Genomic DNA, 19,813 nt, shown 5'->3' on the forward strand with positions numbered 1-19,813 from the left:
GCTAATGGCTGGCCATCCCGTCTTCAGTCAGCTGGTTGATCATATACAGTACCAGTCAAAAGTTTGGATACACCTACTCATTCAAGGGTTTTTCTTTATTTTTAATATTTTCTACATTGTAGAATAATAGTGAAGACATCAAAACTATGAAATAACACATGGAATCATGTAGTAAGCAAAAATGTATATAATTTATATTTGAGATTCATCAAAGTAGCCAACCATTGCCTTGATGACAGCTTTCACACTCTTGGAATTCTCTCAACCTGCTTCACCTGGAATGCTTTTCCAACAGTCTTGAAGGAGTTCACCCCAAACCATCTCAATTGGGTTGAGGTCGGGTGATTGTGGAAGCCAGGTCATCTGATGCAGCACTCCATCACTCTCCTTCTTGATCAAATAGCCCTTACACAGCTGTGTTGGGTCATTGTCCTGTTGAAAAACAAGTGATAGTACCACTAAGCACAACCCAGATGGGATGACGTACCACTGCAGAATTCTGGGGTAGCCATGCTGGTTAAGTGTGCCTTGAATTCTAAATAAATCACTGACAGTGTCACCAGAAAAGCACCCCCACACCTCCTCTTCCATGCCTCAAGGTGGGAACCACACATGAGCAGATCATCCGTTCACCTACTCTGCATCTCACAAAGACACGGCGGCTGGAGTCAAAAATCTAATTTGGAGTCATCAGACCAAAGGAAAGATTTGCACCAGTCTAAATGTCCATTTCTCGTGTTTCTTGGCCCAAGCAAATCTCTTTTTATTATTGTTGTCTTTTAGTAATAGTTTCTTTGCAGTAATTTAACCATGGAGGCCTGATTCACACAGTCTCCTCTGAACAGTTGATGTTGAGATGTGTCTGTTACATTTATTTAGGCTAGTTTGAGAAACCGATACTTCAGAAGTCCTCAACTGGCAGCTACATTAAATAGTACCCGCAAAACACCAGTCTCAACGTCAACAGTAAAGAGGTGACTCCGGGATATGTATGTATATATATATATATATAATTCTTTTTTTTTTACGGATATGACAGTTCTTTAATTGTCATGACGGTCTTCATCCATAACCATTGTTTATATGGTAATTGTGCCAGCCCTAGTAAATACATACGTTTTAAGGCAGTCAATGTGAAGTGGGACCAATACATGTATAGTTGAGAAAGAGGTATCAGCCATGGTCACTGTGTGCGGTGATGTTACCATGTTATCACAGTGGTAAGGTTTGTTCAGCTGTTGTAAAGTTTACACCTGGAGTTATGCTCTTGACTTATCTATGTCTGTACATTTGTTAATCTGAAATATATATATATATATATATATATATATATATATATATACACCCCTTCCAGGAGCTGTACAGCCAGTCATATGATGAGATTGGGGTGATGTTCGCCTCCATCCCCAACTTCTCGGACTTCTACACAGAGGAGAGCATCAACAATGGGGGGATTGAGTGCCTCAGGTTCCTCAACGAAATCATCTCCGATTTTGACAGCGTAAGAAGCTCATGAATGCATAATTTCCACTTGTGACTTGTAACAGTCATGCAAATGTTGAAACTAGCTTTCTATGACAATGGAAGTACTGTATGTTATTGCTCCCTATTCCCGAGGCATGTATAGGAATTAAAGATGCTGCCTAAGACTTTGAGACTTGACCTTTCAACCCGTGACCTTTTAACCTCTGACAGCTCCTGGACGAGTCGCAGTTCCGCTGCATCACCAAAATCAAAACCATTGGCAGCACCTACATGGCAGCGTCAGGAGTCACTCCCGACGTCAGCAACGGCTACGCCTGTCTGAAGGTTAGCTCATTACCATGGTCATCAGCCACTGGGTCTGGGTCAGAGGCTTAAGCGAGCCGTGTAAACTATATCATATATGATGTAATCATGTGAACTCCTATAGCTAAACAGCAGAATTCCTGATGAACTCAGTCTTGGGCATCTTATACTGTTTGTGGTAGCAGGTCAGAAATGTGATCAAGAGCTTTGGGACTGATCTTTTACAGAGGATATGTTAATTTTATGGGTGATGATCGTAGTGGTGGTGATGATCAAATTAATTCACTTGAAACTTGATGATGAAGATGGTTATGATATAGAGGGCTCTGTTGTGCAGAAAGAGGAGCTGACTGACAGAGAGCGCTGGCAGCATTTGGCAGATCTGGCTGACTTTGCTCTGGCCATGAAGATCTCGCTCATGAACATCAACTACCAGTCCTTCAACAACTTTATGCTACGCATAGGTCAGTGCTAACTTTTCAGCCATATATTTTAAGGTAAGAGAAGAATGGAGAGTGTGTCCTAGTTTTGTACAGCATGCATATCATGTATCCCATACTTCCTCCTCTCCTCAGGTTTGAATAAAGGGGGGGTTCTGGCCGGAGTGATTGGTGCCCGGAAACCTCACTATGACATCTGGGGAAACACTGTGAATGTGGCCAGTCGCATGGAGTCCACAGGGGTCATGGGTAACATCCAGGTAAGGCCTCTCCATAACAGGGTGCGACGAGATGCAGGATGGGATAAGTATTGAGGTGACAACCAAACAATCAGTTATAGCTGTAGCGCATTAGCCTGTAAGGTCGTTGATGTACCTAATTTCTGGTGAGGACTGAGCAGGAGCACTTGATAGCCTACATTGATTGATACATTGCAGTCGCCTGCAAGATCTCGAAACCACATACAGCAATCTGATACCTGACTGCGCAGTCGATGATGTGGCATGCAACCATTGGTTGACTGCAATGTAGTCGGCCTGGAATTGTTGTTTCCCAGATGGCTATAATAACACAAGAATAATCCTACTTTGTTTGAGTACTATTTAGATCTTGGGGTTTGACATCAGGGAATCGTTTTAAGTGGATTACCAAATCTGGGTAGAAAACATGTTGGATGGATTCCTCACCTACAATTTGATGTGATTCTACTGCCCCCAGGTGGTGGAAGATTGCTACCACATCTTGAAGGAGTACGGATTCCGTTTTGTGAGGAGGGGTCCCATCTTTGTGAAGGGGAAAGGAGAGCTGCTTACCTACTTTCTGAAGGGTAGAGAAAAACAGGGCTCCTTCATCAACGGCTCCTCGGTCACCCTGCCACACCAAGTGGTGGACAACTCCTGACCTGCGTGTCAATGCTCACAGAAACACACACGCATAATCAGAAATATACATTGTAATGTATAAGTGAGATCTGAATTCATGCTTATACCAACACTCTTTCAGAATTGCAAAGTATGTCAGAGGATATGGACATCTTGCAAAGAAAGAAGATTTGTTCCGCCTCCCCCTCCCCCACCCTGCCTGTTCAAATACTTTTTTTGCAAACTACAAAGCTTTTGAAAATAGTGCTCAGCTATTTGCACTACAGACTTATGAACACATATCACGGTACTGTATAGTCACACATAGTTACACACAGTCTTAGACAAACACTCTTATTCAGAAACACAGTCTGACAAACACACATTCATGTACTCACTGCAATGCCATCCTTACGACGCGCTCAAGCCAGATGCATCATGGCTGTTGGACTAAATGCCTCATTTTGAATACTTTCCCCCTTTTACAAAATACTTTATATTTGGAAAATAATGGATTTCATTGTGTTTGTTACAGTATCTCCAAACTGCTTGGAGATGGCGATGACCTGAGATGAGATGGTAGAGGTGTGTGTGTGTGTGTGTGTGTGTGTGTGTGTGTGTGTGTGTGTGTGTGTGTGTGTGTGTGTGTGTGTGTGTGTGTGTGTGTGTGTGTGTGTGTGTGTGCGCTGAATAAGCCTGCAGTGAAAGTATTCTTTCTCACTTTTTTCTGATCCGGAATCAAGTAACATGCCATGCCCTTTTTCTGTTAGCTATGAATTTGGAATACATGCCTTCTATGTTCTCTCCCCCCCTCCCTTTGTTTACATTGGCATACATCACTTCTTTACGGCATCTGAGTCTATGCTGACAGTGGGCACAGAACCCAGGTGTGAGTCCTCAGGTGTGAAATTGGCGACAGGTTGAATGTTTTTTTTTGAGGAATTGCAGGTGTGTGCATGCACGTTGACAAGCAAGAGTGATTCATGGTATTTTAGAGTTTGTGGTCACCAGGTCTTTGTGAGTAGCTGACACCTGTGGTCATGGGTGTTCCGGTGGGTAGAAATGCAGTGCCCTGAAAAAAGTTTTGCCCCCTTTTGGATTTCCTCTGTTTTTACATGTTTTTGATACTGAATTAGCAGATCTTCAACTAAAACCTTATATTAGAAAAAGGGAACCTGAGTTTACAACAAACAAACAAAAACATATTTTATTTATTTAATTAACAACGTTATGCAACACCCAATTCCCCTGTGTGAAAAAGGTATTGACCCCTTACACTCAATAACTGGTTGTGCCACCTTTATCTGCGATGTCTGCAACCAAATGCTTCCTGTAGTTGTTGATCAGTCTCTCACGTCGCTGTGGAAGAATTTTGGCCCACTCTTGCATGCAGAACTTCTTTAACTCAGCGACATTTGTGGGTTTTCAAGCATGAACTGCTCCTTTCATGTCCTGCCACAACATCTCAATTGGGATTAGGTCTGGACTTTGACTAGGCCATTCCAAAACTTCAATTTTGTTGCTTTTAGTCATTTTAAAGTAGACTTGACTTTTGGATTAAATATGTCTTACGTTTGCCAAAAGACACCTGGAAGATCATCAAGGCTCTTGGAAGAATGTTCTATGAACAGATGAGTCAAGTGTATAACTTTTTGGAAGACATGGGTCCCATTATGCCTGACGAAAAACCAAACACTGCATTCCACGGTAAGAACCTTGTACCAATAGTCAAGCATGGTGGTGGTAGTGTGATGCTTTGGGGATGCTTTGCTGCCTCAGGACCTGGATGACTTGCCTTAATAGAAGGAACCATAAATTGTGCTCTGTATCAAATAAAAGGTTATTGGTCACATACACATATTTAGCAGATGTTATTGTGGGTGTAGCAAAATGCTTGCTGTATCAGTGAATTCTACAGGAGAATGTCAGGCTTTCTGTGAGCTGAAGCACAGCTGGGTCATGCATCAAGACAATCATCCAAAACACACAATCCATGGCTAAAAAGCAACAAATTTGAAGTTTTGGAATGGCCTAGACAAAGTCCAGACCTAATCCCAATTGAGATGTTGTGGCAGGACTTGAAATGAGCAGTTCATGCTTGAAAACCCACAAATGACGCTGAGTTAAAGCAGTTCTGCATAGAAGAGTGGGCCAAAATTCCTCCACAGCGACGTGAGAGACTGAGCAACAACTAAAGGAAGCGTTTGATTGGAGTCATTGCAGCTAAAGGTGCCACAAACAGTTATTGAGTGTAAGGGGAAATTACTTTTTCACATGAGCATTGGGTGTTGCATAACTATGTTTCTGAAATCAATTGAATAAGTATGTAATTGTTGTGTTATTTGTTCACTCAGGTCCCCTTTATCTAATATTAGATTTTGGTTGAAGATCTGATAATATTCAGTATTAAGGGGGCAAATTACTTTTCCACAGCACTGTATGTATGTTTGTTTGTTTGTGTGTGTGTATGTAAGGTGGATATGTGGACAGTATTACAGGTGCGGGTGAGTTCTTTTGCTCGTATTGTGTCCCCGTCAGTGTCTTTTCTCTGAAATTGGATGGAAGTGCAATAGTTTATTCTTCTACAACCCTCTGTCCTCGCTTGCCCCTTACACAAATTAAAACATTCCTGGCCCTTTTAATATTTTTATAACTAAGTTTAATTCATGCTGAGATTCTATTTACAGTGAAGGGATAAAGGACTAATGAGTCTAAGTTGTACATACAGTTTACTGTTCATTAACTTAATTTATTGCAGTTGTCAGGGACAGATTTCCTTTTTTTTAAACCAATGTAAAAGTGCCAATGTTGAAGGAATGCCTTTGGTCCCTGTACATGTGGCCAAAATGCAGGTCTTTGCTGTTTCTCGATTTGTATTTTAAAGAACCTCAGGCTTGGGAATAAAATGGCACTTTGAATGGTCTGTAAACTATCTGTGTTTGAGTTGAAAGATAAGTTATTAATGTATTTCATTTAAATTATTTGTCATTTTCAAGTGTATTGATAAAAAAAAACGAAATTAAACCATGGTCCCTAATACTTTCTTTATTTAGTGTGTTTTGAGTAGGTCTGTTGTCTCCTCTTTGGATAGCATAAAGTTGTTGTATATGTTGAGAGTGTGACATCCGATCCATTTCATGCAGAAATTGCAGAACCTAATGAACACAATATGTTGAAAAGACGTTGCAACTTCCAGTTTTAGACTTTTAAATGAATGATATATAATCATTAAGTTATGCTATCTGGGGTGGCAGGTAGCCTAGTGGTTAGAGCATTGGGCCAGAATCCCTGTACTGACCAGGTAAAAATATGTTGTTCTTCCCCTGAACAAGGCAGTTAACCAACTGTTCCCCAGTAGGCCATCATTGTAAATAAGAATTTGTTCTTCACTGACTTGCCTAGTTAAATAAAGGTAAAAATGTTAAAAATATATACCCATTGATTATTGAATAGAACAAGTCTCATGACCTTAGGTCAATTGTCGTACCCCACACAAACTGAAAATATAAACTCTAAACAATGTAATTTGAAACAAAAGCTGTATAGCCTCAATTTAGTTAATTCTATAATTTTTACGTCATGGATGGTCAGCCCTTGCATCCATAGCTCTTGTCTATGAATTTGAGAGTGGTTGCATTTGGTTACAGTGGTTACAGCAGGACGGTCACTGTTATTGTTAGAACTGCAGATTCACCCTTTTATCGTAAACAAGTTGTAATTTTCCTAATAGAAAATGAATCAAAATATAAAAAGGTCTATTAACTTCTGAAACAAACAAAGTTCAGTATGAACTTCAAGTGTGCCACAAATGGACTACCCGGACACAAGGTAGTGTCGGATTTTCCGGTGACGTCATTGCGTCTCAATATCCATAATGAATCTGCAGCTGACTGGAGAGCAACAATAACAAGAGAAGCTCCGCGATAAAAACGAGTTATTGTCTCGTCTCTGACACCTTTGCCAGCATTCTGTCACCAACGCCCTTGGCGAATTAACTCTGGCCTCCGCTTCCTCCGACTCGGAAACCGGCGGAGTGTCGCCGCCACCGCGGAAGAAATACCGAGCTTCGGTGGTGGAGGGAGCAGGGGAGCTTGGGGCTGCAATTGGGTCAGCGGCCCTGTCTACAGTTGTGGGGATTTTAACTTTTCCCAATTCACCCGTTGCTCCTGTCATTCGATTAAATCCGCACAGTGTAGCCCACATCTACATTAATAACATGCAGGCCAACGGGGCAGGACAGGGTCAAGATTCGGAGCTGTCCTGCCTAAACAACAGTGCGCAAAACGGAGAGCCGTCCTCCGCCGGGGGAGCTCACACTAACGTGAATGGACTATCCACAACAAACAATGGGAACCCTGTCAGTAACAACGTCGGTATCCCAGCCCCAGCAGCATCCAACAACGCCGTGTCTTCGGAAGCAAACTCCGTGAAAAAGAAGAAGCGTCTCTCTCAGTCAGAGGAAGATGTCATTAGACTTATAGGGCAACATTTACACGATTTAGGACTTAAGTAAGTAACGTTCGCTAACTTCCTAGCTAGCTGTCAGCTGATGCTAAATCGTGTCCTTCATAATAAGCGCGAATAAAGCAAGTCGTCATGTTGACAGCGACTAGTTCGGTGAGATAAACAGAGTTTTGTAGAGGTCACATTGAATACAGCACGGGTCCTTTAGAAAATTGATGAAGGGAGAAAGATGGCCCACTATTGCACCGTTTAGCTGGTCTTGGTAGGACGCTGTCTACGGTTAACTGTAACTTTGGGGTCCAGAAATGGGACTTCATGAAATGACAAGAACATGGGAGTTTTCTCGTTACGTAGCCTAACACTTCCCTAATCATCAGCCATATGCAGACTTATATACAGTATATAGGACATTTACATTTTACATTTAAGTCATTTGGCAGACGCTCTTATCCAGAGCGACTTACAAATTGGACCAAAAAAAAGCCAATACCGATTAATCGGCCAATTTATATATATATAAATTATAATTATATGTATATTATATTATATATATATTATATTATATATATATATATTATATATATATATGACAATTACAACAATACTGAATGAGCAATGAACACTTATTTTAACTTAATATAATCAATTTAGTCTCCAATAAAAAATTAAACATGTTAAAGTTGGTTTAAATTATGCAAAAACAGTGCTTCTACACCTGCATTGCTTGCTGTTTGGGGTTTTAGGCTGGGTTTCTGTACAGCACTTTGAGATATCAGCTGATGTAGGAAGGGCTATATAAATAAATTTGATTTGATTTTGATTTGTTGGAGAAGAAAGTAAAAGTGCAATATGTGCCATGTAAAAAGCTAGCGTCTAAGTTCCTTGCTCAGAACATGAGAACATATGAAATCTGCTGGTTTCTTTTAACATTAAGATGATTTAGGTTGTAGTTATTATAGGACTATTTCTCTCTATACCATTTGTATTTGATAAAACTTTGACTATTGGATGTTCTTATAGACACTATAGTATTGCCAGCCTAATCTCGGGAGTTGATAGGCTTGAAGTCATAAACAGTGCTGTGATTCAAGCATTGCGAAGAGCTGCTGGCAAATGCAGGAAAGTGCTGTTTGAATGAATGCTTATGAGCCTGCTGCTGCCTACCACTGCCCAGTCAGACTGCTCTATCAAATATCAAATCATAGACATAATTATAATATAATAAACACACAGAAATACGAGCCTTAGGTCATTAATATGGTAAAATCCGGAGACTATCATTTCGAAAACAAAATGTTTATTCTTTCAGTGAATGTAAATGTAAATATGGAACGGTTCTGTATTTTATCAAACGGGTGGCAACCCTAAGTCTAAATATTGCTGTTACATTGCACAACCTTCAATGTTAGGTCATAATTATGTAAAATTCTGGCAAATTAATTATGGTCTTTGTTGGGAAGAAATGGTCTTCACACAGTTCGCAACGAGCCAGGCGACCCAACTGCTGCATATACCGACTGCATACACTGAACGCAAGAGAAGTGACACAATTTCAGGCACCGCATTGATTATATGCAATGCAGGACAAGCTAGTTAAACTGGTAATATCATCAACCATGTGTAGTTAACTAGTGATTATGTTTCGATTGATTGTTTTTTATAAGATAAGTTTAATGCTAGCTAGCAACTTACCATGGCTCCTTGCTGCCTGCACTCGCGTAACAGGTGGTCAGCCTGCCATGCAGTCTCCTCGTGGATTGCAATATAATCGGCCATAATCGGCGTCCAAAAATGCAGATTACTGATTGTTATGAAAACTTGAAATCGGCCCTAATTAATCGGCCATTCCGGTTAATCGGTCGACATCTAATATATATATATATATATATATATATATATTTTTTTTTTTAAGTGTATTTAAAAATATGCTTACAATAACATTACTCTTGCGAGTTGCCAAGACAATGGAAACTGGAAAATCTTGTCCAGAATACATTGAGAATGTTTGGTTTCTTGATAGTATTTGCATGTCAGTTAAGCCACAAGATCACGTGAAATCGATCTGTTTTCATAAAGAATTTTGAAAATTGAACGGTCATCATATTTGCCCCCAACTTTAAAGATATGTCTACATATTTGATACAGCACAAGTCTAATTGTTTAGGACTTTGGCAAGTCATTGATGAAGATACAATGATCACCCTATCAGGCATTGTGATATTGTACTTGACCAAGTAATAAGTTAGTAGACATGATTCAAATGAATTATTTCTTTATTGTTGAATTCCTCTACATAAAATAATGCTATTTGACATTTGAAAATACTTTGTATTTTTCCTTTGCACATGCTTCCCCTTTCCCTCTCATCTACAGTCAGACAGTGGACCTGTTGATGCAGGAGTCTGGCTGCAGATTGGAGCATTCCTCTGCCACGAAGTTCTGCAACCATGTGGTGGAAGGAGAGTGGGACAAGGTGATGAAACCATTTGAGATGTTTTTATTTTTTAAGTCATCTAACTTTAGAGGTACACAAAACATCTATTCTACATGTTGACTTATTTTATTCATTCCTCTCAAACGTTTTAAACAACAATTTCGCTTATTAAGTTGAAATGTACAGTAGTTAGAAAACAGAAAATAACCCGTGTCTATTTTTGGGGGTTTGAATATAGGCTGAAAGTGACCTGAGTGAACTGAAAGCATTGATGCATTCTCCAAGTGCTATTGTGGTAAGCCCAACAGTGTTACAGTTAGTGCTGAGTGATTGGTGCGTTTTGAGGTCGGTTTCGGTTCGATTATATATAAAATAAAATAATCACTGTTTTCAATGATTGTTTTTAACATTAAATGCACTATGCATTATGTGGGTTTGAATGCTGTAACAACACAGAGAATAATAAAAAAAAAAAAAGTCCCATGATGGTAAGGACTGCCCATTACTGTAAATCACTTATTAACATTTAATAAAATATTTCAGTTTTTCTGTATGTTACATTTGTTTTAGGCCTATTTGATGGCAATTATTTAATTCAACGTCATCTCTGTAGAGCTGATGCTTATGCTGTCTGACAAAATCACTATTTTAGTGGTTCTTCACAGTAAATAAGGCATACTTTTATGACTGCTGAATACCAACTACCAATCTTAGATGATGTATTTTCAGGTATCGATACCTCACGAAGCAACTGCTCTCTATCCCTCTTGATTGCACGTTTTCTCTCTCGTTTGTCATTGTAGGTAATTACCAAGTTTTGTGCAGAACACAATGTAGAATATTGGCCTGTTGGAAACTCCCTACTACATTGCGCAGTTCGGGCTTGATCTGATTTATCTCTAGAGAAACTGCGCATTGCGCTCACAGAAAAAACCTGAATTCAAATAATTGAACTGACATCTTTCAATTAGTTGTTTAAAAAGCAAAAAATTAACAACATTTCGGTTAATCACTCAGCACTAGCTACAGTTGAATGCGGACAAGAGTAAAAGAGTAGGATGTGTAGGCTACATTTTCCTCACAGACAACCGTTTTGATATGTTTTAAGATGCATGTGCTTAACTCATAATGCACTCATATTTGTACATGTCCTTTCCTCCCCTGCCCGTCTTATTTTCTCCTCTATAGCGGATGAAGTTCCTGCTCCTGCAGCAGAAGTATCTGGAGTATCTGGAGGATGCCAAGGTCCTGGAGGCGCTGCAGGTCCTGAGAGCTGAGCTCACTCCCCTCAAGTACAACACAGAGCGTATCCACATCCTGAGCGGGTAGCTACCTCTGATCACAGTCCTAATGCCCTACCCTACCCTAAAGGAATAGCCTAGATCACAGAGCTAAGCCTCTTGAAATTGAAACCGCTGTCACTTGTAGTTCCTTTTAAAACAGAGTTGATCCATGTCCATTGCAATGTGTGACAACTAACTATTCCATGAGTGAGGAGTGTTTTGTGTACAGCCAATCCTCGTTCAGTATGGTCGATGGTATGGGATTTGATTATAGACACATTTTTGACTCCACTTTGAATTTTAGCTGATTTTGACTGAATAATGGGATTCTCTGTCTGTCTTCGCGGTGCTGGGGGTGTGTCCTGCAGGGCAGCCTAATGCTGATGACATCTATTTCCAAGGTACCTGATGTGCAGCCATGCAGAGGACCTGAGAGCAAAGGCAGAGTGGGAGGGTAAAGGCACTGCCTCCCGCACTAAACTCCTGGACAAGTTACAGGGTGAGTGCCATCTTACACGCACACGTACACACCCACACATACACATCTCACATGCACATCCCACACATACACATCTCACATACACATCCCACACATACACATCTCACACACACATCCCACACATACACATCTTACACACACACATCCCACACATACACATCTTACACACACACATCCCACACATACACATCTTACACATACACATCTCACGCACACACACACACACACACATACACATCTCACACGCACACACACCCACACATACACATCTCACACACCCACACACACATACACATCTCACACGCACACACACCCACACATACACGTCTCTCACACACACACCCACGCATACACATACACACCCACATATACACACCCACACATACACATCTCTCACACACACACACATACCACATCCTCACATACCACGTCCTCACATTCAGCCTACCCCCCAGTTTTGTTTAAGATGAATACACCTTTATTATCAAATGAATTCCTCTTGTTGGGTTCTGAGAATATGAAATATACTTATTCATGTCACTGAGGGAGAGAGGGAAATGTATAACGTATACATTCTGTCCGGATATGTTATTGTTAGCCATCAGGGATCCTATGGGAGGAGAAAAGACAGTCTGGTATGAGTCGAAATGACACCCATGAGTGAGTGAGCACTTTGGGATAGAGGTCAGGTCGAATGAAGTGAGGAAGAACAGATATCACTACGGTTCTGTCTAGCAACAGAGATGCATTGGCTGTTCAGATGTGTAGGAGGAGACTCAGCATAGGAGAAAGGGTTAAATATCAGTGCTTGTGTGAATACGTCTTTTGTCTTATGCAGCTGTATCGGCCCAATGGGTGAATAAACTTGGTTTGTGCTTTATTAAGCGTCCGTGAGTTTTCATAGGTTCCTGTGGAACCTTAAACTCCAGCTTTGACACAGAATTGATGGTCTTTAAACACAGATATTTTGTTCCTCTTCTTTTCTGAGTGACATTTTAAGGATAGAATCTCTTTTAAACAATTTATCACTCTCCCTCTCTCTTTGTTCCCCTCATTCCAATCTTATCAAACTGTGCCTCATTCCCTCCCGTCTCCTGTCCTGCAGCGTACCTGCCTCCCTCTGTGATGCTGCCTCCGCGCCGGCTGCAGACCCTGCTGAGGCAGGCTGTGGAGCTGCAGAGAGAGCGATGCCTCTACCACAACACCAAGCTGGACAGTGGCCTGGACTCTGTGTCCCTCCTCCTGGACCACGCCTGCAGCCGGTAAGGCTCTTCATTCTATACTCTGTCTGTAGTTGTCTGTCCTTCCTGTGTTCATTCCCTTAATTTGGCCATCAAAATTGCCTTGCCTTGGACCTCAGCTTTAGTTGTAATGGTCTTACTTCCCAGTAATAGTTTGTCTTGTTTCTATTGTGGTTGTTATGTCACAAGATTGTATGTGATGATTGTATGGATTCACGCACCATTAACTAACGTTCGTTTTCTGACGTTCACATTTCCTAATGGAAGTGAAGTGCTTCATTTAAACCGATTCAAAAACCATAGCGCATTGCCACTATCTGCCCTGGATTAAAAAATGTTTATTAGCTACCCACGCTAGCTGGGTAGAATGTTCAGGGTGATAAGGTCTATTCCTGGAATTAACAAAACCTTATTATCTCCTATATGTCCTCTCTCCATGACGTCTGAGTGTTGTTATCTACAGGAAACAGTTCCCTTGTTACACCCAGCAGATCCTCACCGAACACTGCAATGAAGTGTGGTTCTGCAAGTTCTCCAATGACGGCACCAAACTGGCCACGGGATCCAAAGACACCACAGTCATCGTGTGGCATGTCAACACAGTAGGAGCCTTTCTCATTACAGACGAACCATGATCATACTGATAAGTGTATCAGGTTTTAGTAAACACAGCATAAGAGAGGGGGGTTTCAAAGGGGTGGCGGGGGCGGGAAGATGTGAACTTTGGGGGAAATGATTAGCTGAGGTGATAACTGTGCTGCTGATTGACAGGAGAGTCACCAGTTGAAACTGATGAAGACTCTTGAGGGCCACGCCTACGGTGTCTCATACCTGGCCTGGAGCCCTGATGACACTTACTTGATTGCCTGTGGCCCCGATGACTGCTCAGAGCTGTGGCTGTGGAACGTACAGGTAACGTTGGATTTACTTTTTTATCCAGAATGCTTGTTGTTGGAAAGATCAAAAGTCTTCTACAAAGTCCTATTCCTCAATGATTGTGTTGTGGAAGTCATCTCTAATTTACCCACATCTTATTCTCACCAGGATGGAAATGGTAGTTGTTATTGTCATGTTATTACTAGGCATTGAAAAAAAGGTTAAAGGTAGTTTTTTTTTAAGTCCTCCCTGCTCACTCACCCATGTCTCTTGTCATTGGCCAGACGGGTGAGTTGCGGACAAAGATGAGCCAATCACACGAGGACAGTCTGACCAGTGTGGCCTGGAATCCAGACGGCAAGCGCTTCGTCACCGGAGGCCAGAGGGGCCAGTTCTACCAGTGTGTGAGTGTCTTCCATCAGGGTGTGACCTGTCTGTCCCAGCATAAGGGCAGATTGAGCTATTATGTGTGTTGGACTAGTCAGTGCATTGAGGTTGATATAACCTTATCCCCAGGATCTGGATGGTAACCTGCTGGACTCGTGGGAAGGAGTAAGGGTTCAGTGCCTGTGGTGCCTGGGTGACGCTCGGACCGTCCTGGCATCAGACACACACCAGCGTATCCGTGGTTACAACTTTGAGGACCTTACGGACAGAAACATGTAAGTTAATGGACTTCCGTTGTCATATCGATATCACCAGGCCCATCCTGTGCTCATGCAAGTTCTGTCATTTTAATTTGTCTGTTTGTGCTGCACTTCCACAGAGTCCAGGAGGACCATCCAATCATGTCTTTCACAGTTTCAAAGAACGGGAGGTTAGCTCTGCTGAATGTGGCTACTCAGGTGAGTGGTTTGGCTTTTCTTGGTTTGGTTCGGATTATGTCGAGCTGTCAGAGAGTGCACCGGTCTGTCTGTGTTGTAGGGTGTGCACCTGTGGGACCTACATGACCGGGTGCTGGTGAGGAAGTATCAGGGCGTGACACAGGGCTTCTACACCATCCACTCCTGCTTTGGAGGACACAACGAAGACTTCATCGCCAGTGGGAGTGAGGGTAAGGCCACGTCCCCTTCTAGTCAATCTCATCCGAGTCCAAATTATGCTTTGACATTACTTTCAGTACTATTTGTAAACCTGTCAGTATAACCTCACTAACTCACTCACACGTCAGGGCAGTTTATTAGCTCATGCAACGGAAAACATTTGCAAAGGAAAATGAACGTTTTTTTTTTGGAAGGCCAGGTAGTCCCTCGCTGTTTCAGCCTGTTTTCTTCCATTTGATGCCTAATGAACATGGCCCAGGAGAATATGTAACACTCGCATGGTCTGGTTTATGCTGTGTGTCCATCTACAGATCACAAAGTGTACATCTGGCACAGGCGCAGTGAGCTGCCCATCGCTGAGTTGACAGGTCATACACGTACAGTGAACTGTGTGAGCTGGAATCCTGTAGTGCCCGGTCTCCTGGCCAGCGCCTCAGACGACGGCACCGTTCGAATCTGGGGGCCCGCCCCTTTCCTTGATGTCCAGGATGCCAAGGGGCTAAACGGTACAGATTTATTTGACTGGTCATCATACTTTAACTAGTGGTGTAGAGCCCTCTTTATATCTGCCATTTTTATTTTACCTTTATTTAACCAGGCAAGTCAGTTAAGAACAAATTCTTATTTTCAATGACGGCCTAGGAACAGTGGGTTAACTGCCTGTTCAGGGGCAGAACGACAGATTTGTACCTCGGGGATTTGAACCTGGAACCTTTCGGTTACTAGTCCAACATTCTAACCACTCAGCTACCCTATGTTTTTAGGTTCAGTGTCTATTATTACCATAGCCTCTACACTGTAATTATGAGACAAAATGTGGTGTAAAAAGACCATTTGTAGGTTTTTAAGTCTATTGTGTGGGGGTGGACCAAGAAGAAAAAGTAATATATATGCAAATGCCCTGCTATAATGAACTCTACGTATAGCATTGTTGGGAGATTTAGAAAGCCAATAGTCAATCAATCAACAATGTAAAAAATATATTTATGTTTAACATACAATTCAGATTTTATGTGAGCAGCACAGAAATCATGAGGGCGGTTTACGGCGATAGGTGGGATGGACTGAGAGTAGCTGAGGTGTGGTTTTAAAAGCTCATGTTCTATAATAGTTATGACTGACAACGCAAGGTATAAGTACAATTCTATATAGATGTAATGTATATAAAAATATCAAATTATTTTATTCTTGCTATGTAACTACTGTAAAAAATATATATATGTTTGTATGTAAAATGTGTGTAGACTGCATGTAACAACAAAAATAAAAAACTGTAAAAACAAAGTTTATTTTTGTAGTCCGAAGACGGGGTTGGGCATAAATAAATGTTTAAAAAATAAACGATAAATGAAAATGCTCTTCTGTTTCTCTCTCTCCATGAAAGAATGTTGTAGCATGGACAGCTGATGGTGACCTTGGAGCAGAAGACACTACTTCTCGAATCCAGGAGAACAACACTAGACTCTAACAAATGAAGCAGAGAAACTATTGCATTTTGACAGCTGCTTTCTGGAGGTATGGCCCTGGGGCTGTGCTCCGGCGGCAGGTGATAATGTCACACACTCACGGAGCTGTCAGACAAATTACAGAAATTAACTGATTACCCAGCAGCCACCTTGACTGTGACATCCCACCTCCTCTTACCTGTCTCCCACCACTTACCTGTGTGGCTCACAGTGTCTGATGTCTGCACCTCCTGTGTTCAGCCAGGCCCCATCCTCTTTTGTCTCGGAGCTAACCCCAGGACTGCCACCTTTCACCTGCCTCGTTGAGAGTTTATTATTTATTATTGATAATATTATTTATTGTCATGATTAGTACTTTGATATATATATATATAGAGGGCTGTAGTGGTGGAGAGTGATAAGGGTATATATAGTGCTGTGAAACTATTTGCTCCCTTTCTAATTGTCCCCTTTTGCTTATTTTTGATACTGAATGCTATCAGATCTTCAACCAAAACTGAATATTAGATCAAGGGAACCTGAGTGAATAAATAACATAACCGTTACATATTTATTTTCATAAACAAAGTTGTGCAACACCCCTGTTTGAAAAAGTAATTGCCCACTTACACTCAGTGGCTGTTGTGCCACCTTGACCTAGAATGACTCGAACCAAACGTCGTTGTTAATTAGTTTCTCATGTCGCTGTGGAGGAATTTTGGCCCACTCTTCCATACAGAACTGCTTTAACTCATTGACATTTGTGGGTTTTCAAGCATGAAATGCTAGTTTCAAATCCTGCCACATCTCAATTGGGATTAGGTCTGGACTTTGACTAGGCCATTCCAAAACTTCAAATTTGTTTCTTTTTAGCCATTTTCATGTGGCCCAGCTGGGTTTCCGCTTCAGCTCACGGAGGGATAGCCTGAAAATCTCCTGTAGAATTCTGATACAGAGCGGAATTCATGGTTTGTTCTATTAAGGCAAGTCACCCAGGTCCTGAGGCAGCAAAGCATCCCCAAACCATCACACTACCACCATCATGCTTAAGGTTTTTATTGTGGAATGCAGTGTTTGGTTTTCGTCAGGTGTTATTGGACCCATGTCTTCATAAAAGTTATACTTTTGAAAAGTCTGTCCATAGAACATTCTTCCTAGAGTCTTGAGGATAATCCAGGTACTTTGTTGGCAAACTTGAGTCAACTTTTTGGATGAGGAGGGTCCCATTATGTCCTGCAAATCCAAACACTGCATTCTACAGTAAGAAACTCATACCAACGGTCAAGCATGGTGGTGGTAGTGTGATGGGTTGGGGATGCTTTGCTGCCTCAGGATCTAGACGAATTCCCTTAATAGAAGGAACCATGAATTCAGCTCTGTATCAGATAATTCTACAGGAGAATATCAGCCATTGGTCTGTGAGCTGAAGCTGAAGAGCAGCTGGGTCATGCAGCAAAGCAATGATCCGAAACACACAATCAAGTCTACATGAAAATGGTTAAAAAGTAACAAATTTGAGTTTTTGGAATTTCAAGCAGTTCATGCTTGAAACCCCCCAAAATGTTCTGCGTACAAGAGTGGGTGAAAATTCCTCCACAGCGATGCGAGACTGATCAACAACTACAGGAAGCATTTGGGTGCAGTCATTGCAGCTAAAGGTGGCACAACCAGTTATGGAGTGTAAGGGGGCAATTGCTTTTCAACACAGGGGAATACTTTGTTAATAGAGTTTTCTTGTAAACTCGGGTTCCCTTCATCTAATATTAGGTTTTGGTTGAACATTCACTATCAAAAATATGCAAAAATAGAGAAAATCAAAAAGGGGGCAAATACTTTTCACAGCACTGTATATCTATGTTGTTCTTCCAACAGGAAAGTCATTTTTTTATTGGTTTATTCATTGCTGCCTCTAAATGTCTCAACGTATATGAGATTGTGGTTTTCACACCCTGGAAATATTTACTTTTTTTTTTTACCTCAAACTTTTAGCAATTTTTAAATAATAGGACTTACAGGCATTTTAACTGAATCGGATGGATATAAAATCCACAAATCTAAGTGAATCTTGGAGGTGCTTGTATTGTTATGATGATTACGTTTGTTTAGTGTTTTTTTAACACAGTAAAATATTTTAAATTGATGTAGCTTTGTTTCCCCGAATTGGTGGGATGGTGAGATTGATGTGCATGTTGCTTAGGCCTCACTGCAGCCAGAAGAAACCATTTTGACCACCTGTGGTTCACAGCTAAATAGCATTTGATTATATGGTGGTTATGCTCTTACTCTTCAGTCTCCTTGCTAGACCTAGTGAAGCACGTGCTGAGGCTAACTTTCTAATGGGAACGTTTAGGTTATAGTTGTGGAGAGGTTAGGTAGTGGGGGAAGGACTTGCTTAAACTTGCTGTTTGAACTGGGTTGTATCAGCAATGGGGTTGACTGGGTTTTCCTTGACTTTGATCTCATTTATGTGTCCACCATTGTGCTGTTTTCATTTGACCTCCATTTCCCTCTTCTCTCCTTGCCTCTCACTTGTTCCCTTCTCTCCTATCCCTCGTCTTTAGCACTTACGTTTTTGGTGTATCCACTTTTTTCTCTAGCTGTGGTGAAATTAGCATTTATTTGCTTCTTTGTTTGATTTTCATTGTCCTGATTTGTTATGTGTTCATTACAGGCTGACATAAGTTTTTTTTTTTATGGCTTTTGTGAATTTTGTTACTGTTTCATGTATCACTTCATCTCATATTCCCTGTACTATCATTGGCCTCTTCAACCATTTCATTTTCTATAAGTTAATTTATTTTAACACAATTAATCATGTATGTGTAATGCATTTGTACACAAGTGTATCAGATAAGTATGAACATGTACAAATTGTTCCTTTTGGACAGTCAAGCAAAATAAGCTTTTCTGATATAGTATGTGCTTTATAATCTGTATATGTTATGGCATGTATAATGAGATAGTGTAAGAACAGCATATAGGCTAAGCATTTTTCCGCGACACAGATCTCCCCTGCCCACAGGACATTACAGCCACCACCAGCTTGTTCTGTTACAGAAGATTGATAGATTTAAAAGACACACCTCAGTACAGATCAAACAGTAAAACAATCACAGATGTGGTGTTCTAGGTTCAGCTTATGCAAGTTTTTGTTCTTTTGAGACTTACCTTATTTTGGGGCTTATTTCCCACTCCTTGCTGTAAACGCTTGGTGAGGTGAGAAGCCATCGTTAGGTTTGTTTTGTTAGCGGCCAGGTTCGGAAGAATCCATTTTGCATTTAAATGTGTTATTACAAAAAGTGATTGTACTGTTATGTAATGTCGTGTAGAAGATGTATGTATATTTTCAATAAAGCATTCAGGGTTTTAAGACCGTGAGTGACGTTAATGATTAGCAGCTTACGAAACACAGCCACAGAAATGATTATATTCTCAGAACA

The 19,813-nt window shown here is 41.0% G+C and overlaps 2 protein-coding genes across 4 annotated transcripts in view; both read left to right on the forward strand.

The window, feature by feature from the left end:
* Window positions 1-5,114, forward strand: part of LOC135519983 (adenylate cyclase type 3-like) — a 30,075-nt gene extending 24,961 nt beyond the window's left edge. For all 3 annotated transcript variants that reach the window (XM_064945272.1, XM_064945274.1, XM_064945273.1), the window contains 5 exons: window positions 1,355-1,501; window positions 1,696-1,809; window positions 2,126-2,252; window positions 2,364-2,488; window positions 2,946-5,114. In XM_064945272.1, coding sequence (XP_064801344.1) covers window positions 1,355-1,501; window positions 1,696-1,809; window positions 2,126-2,252; window positions 2,364-2,488; window positions 2,946-3,128 — 696 coding nt within the window. In that variant the 3' untranslated portion in view covers window positions 3,129-5,114. The remainder of the gene's footprint in view (window positions 1-1,354; window positions 1,502-1,695; window positions 1,810-2,125; window positions 2,253-2,363; window positions 2,489-2,945) is intronic.
* Window positions 5,115-6,944: 1,830 nt separating this feature from the next.
* Window positions 6,945-19,743, forward strand: LOC135519984 (WD repeat-containing protein 26-like). Its single transcript, XM_064945275.1, has 14 exons — window positions 6,945-7,597; window positions 9,926-10,025; window positions 10,225-10,281; window positions 11,175-11,311; window positions 11,671-11,768; window positions 12,874-13,030; window positions 13,473-13,611; window positions 13,781-13,921; window positions 14,170-14,289; window positions 14,402-14,547; window positions 14,652-14,730; window positions 14,810-14,939; window positions 15,240-15,434; window positions 16,313-19,743. Exons 1-14 carry the CDS (start codon window positions 7,305-7,307, stop codon window positions 16,333-16,335), a joined length of 1,815 nt encoding a protein of 604 aa, XP_064801347.1. The 5' UTR covers window positions 6,945-7,304; the 3' UTR covers window positions 16,336-19,743.
* The last annotated feature ends 70 nt before the right edge of the window (window positions 19,744-19,813 follow it).

The sequence above is a fragment of the Oncorhynchus masou genome, chromosome 29 (genome assembly GCF_036934945.1).
Source record: "Oncorhynchus masou masou isolate Uvic2021 chromosome 29, UVic_Omas_1.1, whole genome shotgun sequence".
In the NCBI taxonomy this organism is placed as follows: Eukaryota; Metazoa; Chordata; class Actinopteri; order Salmoniformes; family Salmonidae; genus Oncorhynchus; species Oncorhynchus masou.